General features: G+C 59.3%; 1 protein-coding gene across 1 annotated transcript; it reads right to left on the bottom strand.

Moving 5' to 3' along the window:
- INSM2 (INSM transcriptional repressor 2) lies at positions 1–1,557 on the bottom strand. Its single transcript, XM_041471809.1, has one exon. The coding sequence runs from the start codon at positions 1,555–1,557 to the stop codon at positions 1–3; it is 1,557 nt and encodes a 518-aa protein (XP_041327743.1).
- Positions 1,558–4,411: the final 2,854 nt, after the last annotated feature.

The following is a 4,411-nucleotide window of genomic DNA, read 5'->3' as shown; positions in this document are numbered from 1 at the left end:
CTAGCAGCCCGGCCGGACGGGCACCTGGAGCAGCAGGACCTGCCTGCTCTCCGGCGGGTGGCACTTGCTGGCGTGCCGCGCCAGCCCGGGCGCGCTGAAGAAGGTGGCGGGGCAGTGTTTGCAGGGGAAGCCCTGCCGCTCGCCGCCCGCCGCGCCGCTCTCGGGGACCCCGGCGGGCGGCGGCGGCGGCAGCAGCAGCTCCTCCCGCACGGCGTGCCACAGCCGGTGCTTGTCCCTGATGTCCGCCGAGGGGAAGCGGGCGCCGCAGAGGTGGCAGGCGAAGGTGAGGGGCCCTCGCTCCGGCGGGCCGAAGGCGGCAGGCCGCGCTGCCCCGTGGGTGCCCAGGTGCTTGCGGAGGTAAGCCTGCCGCCGGAACCGCTTTTGGCAGCAGGGGCAGGCGAACGCCTCCCCGCCGGGGCCGCCGCCCGGACCGGGAGCGCCGCCGTGAGCTGGGCCGGGACTGGAGCCGAGGGCGGCCGGGGCGCCGCCGGCGCTGTCCGTGCCGCCGCGGTGCTGACGGGGCCCCGGCGGTGGCTGGGGCGCGGCGGGGCCGCGGGGCCGCCGCTCGGGGCTGTTCTCCTTGCCCGGCGGGGCTGAGGCGGCGCCTTCGGGGCTGGGGCCGGGACGCGGCTTGTGCCAGCGGCGGTGCGAGGCCAGGTTGGCGGGACAACTGAAGATCTTGTGGCACTCGGGGCAGCGGTACTCGACGCGCACGATGCGGGAGCAGCGGTGCTGGGCCAGCGCCAGCGGGTCCGCGTACTGCTCTTTGCACAGCTGGCAGATGAACTCGCCCAGCGGCGTGCGCCCCGCCGGCGGCCCCGGCCGGCCCTCGGGCCCCTCCTCTTTGATGCGCAGCCCCAGCACGGGCGAAGTGGTCACCTCGTCGGCGAAGCTCAGCTTCCGCGTGGCCTTGCCCTTCTTGGCCGGCGCCTTGGCCCGAGACGGCCGCTTCAGCGCGGGCACCGACGGCAGCGGCGGGGCCGGCAGCGGCGTGCGCGGCTGCAGCAGCAGCTTCTCGGCGGGCGGGAAGGACGCGGCCAGGGGGAAGGACTCGGCGGAGGCGGGGGAGCTGAGGCACCGCTCGAAGAGAGCCGCCCGCGGCCCCGCCGCGCTGCACGGCCCCGTCGCCCCCCAGGCGGCCGGAGCCTCCGGCGGGGTGAGCCCGGGGCCGCCGCAGCCGCCGCCGGGGGGCCACGTCGCGGGACAAGCGGCGACGGCTCCCTCCTCCTCCTCGCCCTTCTCCTCCTCCGCTCCCTGTCTAGCGGCGGGGCTGTCCCCGCCGGCGGGCGGCAGCGGGCCGGGGCTCCCGCCGCCGGGCGGGCGCGCTCGGGCTGCGGGGACGGGCGCGGTGTCTCGGGGAGCGCGCCCCGGCTCCCTGCGAGACTGAGAGAGGCGTGGGGGGGGGAATGGCTCCGAGATGGGAGAGACCCCGAGCTGGGTCACGGCGCTGCCGCCTCGGCCGAGAGGCCGGACGGGGCTCGAGCAGGAGCGTCTGTCGTGGGTGTTCGTGCGGGTGCCTTCATCCGCTGCCGGGGCCGCACGGACAGCCCCGCACATCCTGCTGAAGCGAGCCAGAGCTGGGAACTGGCCCCGTTCTTCTGCACAGCCACATCAGGAGTTTTCCCAGAAGTAGCCAGAAAGCTCCGGTATTGCGGTGAGCTCCCAGTGCAAGAGCGGGGCTGCCGGGCTGCCACCGCCGCGTAAAATGCTAAATCACGGCTCTGCGTAGTGGCCATGACTGGTCCCTTGGCAGCCCCACCGGGCAGCCTCCCGAGTCCTGGGGAGGCAAGGCTGAGGTGTGGTACAGCAAACTGCAAAAGCGCCCGAACCTTCCCCCATCCCGCCCCGATGCAACTCCCGGCCCGTTCGCGGGTGCCGTGAGCCTGGTGGCAGCTGGTGCGCCCCTGGAGCAAGGCAGGAGTCGTGTTTGCTGAAGCACTAGTCGCCTTTTTGGGGGAATCAAGCGCACTGGCAGCGGGGTCTCAGCAGCCCCTCCGGCCCCACCGCGCGGTGCCAGCATCTCGCGTTGGACCGCCCATGCCCTCGAGCCTGGCTTTGGCGGCAGGACGGTGCTGTCCCAGCCAGACCTGCTGCCCGCAGTATACACGAGATGGCGTGCCATTGGAAATGACCGCGGCTCTCCCCCTGACCAGGGACAGACAGCCCTTAGCAGGGTAGGACTCACTCTGCTGGAAGCATCGCCTAGCAGGAGGAAGCAGAGAGCACCAGGAGAAAAGGAGAAATAGCACCTCTGGTTCGAGGGGCTTTCCAGAAGTGGCAGAAAGATGTGAAGCCTTCATGCAAAACGAGAATTCCTCCCACTTGCTCAAAACACTCTCTCAAACCACTTCTCTGTGTGCTTCAATTATATTTGCTTAGCAAAGTCTTAATCATGTTTTACATTTCTCTCCTCTCCCATTTTCCTCCATTTTCATGGCTGTACTGAATCTCAGATTAGATTATATACTCCACAGGCTAGAGATCAGCCTTTGTTAGTACGAACCACTGTCACTGGGACCAATGAACCATGCTTTCATGCAGTTAGGTCACTCCACTGACTGGCTGCTTGATTTTTACCCAGAATTTTTTTACTCTTGTAGCTGGACTTCCCATCTACATTTCTCACTGAATAACTGGATCTCTGGTTACAGATCCACTGCTCCTCCAAGCAACATGTAAATAGTTCTTTCAGTTTCCCCTTGTAAACAATATTCCCATTAACGCTTCATTTGCTTTTGTCACATTGCAAAAATAGTCTGTGGTAGGAATGTCCAGTTCTGGAATGTCCAGTTCAGTTTCCTGTCCTAAGAGCGGAGGAATCCAACAATGCCTCTTCCAGCACAGGAGTAGCTGGAGGTAGAGTACCAGTTGGAAAGCACATGTATTGAGTGATTACTGAAACTCCAAACATTTTTCCAGTAAAAGCTGCAGATTGGAGTTGCATCAGGAAATTTCTCCAGGCCCCCAGTGTCATCATCTGACATGGCCCAGACATCATGGCAAGGCCTGGGGAGTAACCTGCAGTCACAGGTGTGGAGTAGCTGCTCCATCTCCCTGGCTGATGTCCTGCCTATGGTGCTTCTTGGCTCTTCCCTGTGACCTGGTGCCTGTCTGTGCCTCCCCCTTGCTCACAGTGCCCTCCAGCACAGCCCTCTTGTAGCTTTCTACACTTGCCTCCAGTTTATGATCAGTTTTAAGGTGGGACCCAAAACTGTAGAACCCATCACTTCACCTCGCTCTTGCTGCAGCAGGTGCCAATACCCACAGATATCTATCTGACAAATGCACCGGCAAAATTGCTTGGGGGTTCAAGCTGGTTCAGCCACCTTGTGACTTATTTCTCTCAATAAATATGCTGTTTTTCCTAGGCTGTGTCTGCCCCAGTACAAACTCCCAGTGCCCTGGCTCCCACTTGGAAGGGTCACAATTATTCTGTGATTACAGATTATTTCCCCTCCCACATTTACAAGAGAAGGTAACCGTAGTGACTGGCATTGCACCCAACTCTCACAGCTTCTAAGCTTTCCAAACTGTTATATGGGTTTATCTTCTTGCCATCCTCCTTTACTCCTACCAAAAACTTTATGGTTACAAAATTCAGAAAATTTATAATAGTAGCTAACAGTGTTGTGGACACACCTCTAAATCCTCTGTAAATTTGCTGGATTTTTATTTTTTCACTGTCTTATTATATTTCATTAGTCCCGTCACCTGGCTGAGAGTGCAGCACTACACCCTCCTGAACACACTACTACAGGGAAATTTTATTTAAGGTCAAAGCTTTTCTAAGCAAGCAGCTGAATGATGTTATTGCTCCTGTCCTTACACTGTGTTCCCTACAGTCTGCTAAAATCAGGTTGGCCTTGATTAAACACGTTGGCTGCTTACACCAGAGTCATCCTTATATCATCTGAGATTAACCAAAGGGTTAATCCCACAGTAAATAGGAAATCAAACTTCTACTGGGAAAATGCAGTAGCTGGTGGGGAACTGGCAGGGTGAGAACAAGAGGAACTAGTTCCTTGTCTTGCATCCTTTGCTTCCTCAGTCCATTCCCTCCTCCCTGGTTGAGGATAAATACTGTTGTGCTAGGGAATCGAAACAAGAGTAGTACAGCATTGCTCTGCCTCCCTTTTTGCCAAAGTTTCTCATTTTATATGGGGGGAATTTTAGCCTTGTTCATAACTGTGCTGCTAACATAAGCCTGAGGGACCCATTCAAGCCTTGCCAGGATTCAGCAATCAGATTCAGTGATGGCTGGGCCAACACCTTTGGGACCTTCCAAAGTGAGAACAATCTTCAGATTCCTCTAGACACCTTTCCCTGTTTCTGCCTTCTTTTAGGGACATGGTTTAGTGGTGGGCTTGTCTGTGCTGGGTTAATGGTTGAACTCTTAAAGGTCTTTTTCAAT

The sequence above is a fragment of the Pyrgilauda ruficollis genome, unplaced genomic scaffold (genome assembly GCF_017590135.1).
Source record: "Pyrgilauda ruficollis isolate IOZ18807 unplaced genomic scaffold, ASM1759013v1 scaffold28, whole genome shotgun sequence".
NCBI lineage: Eukaryota > Metazoa > Chordata > Aves > Passeriformes > Passeridae > Pyrgilauda > Pyrgilauda ruficollis.
The sequence above is the reverse complement of the archived record's forward strand: the minus strand, read 5'-3'. Positions and strand labels throughout refer to the sequence as shown.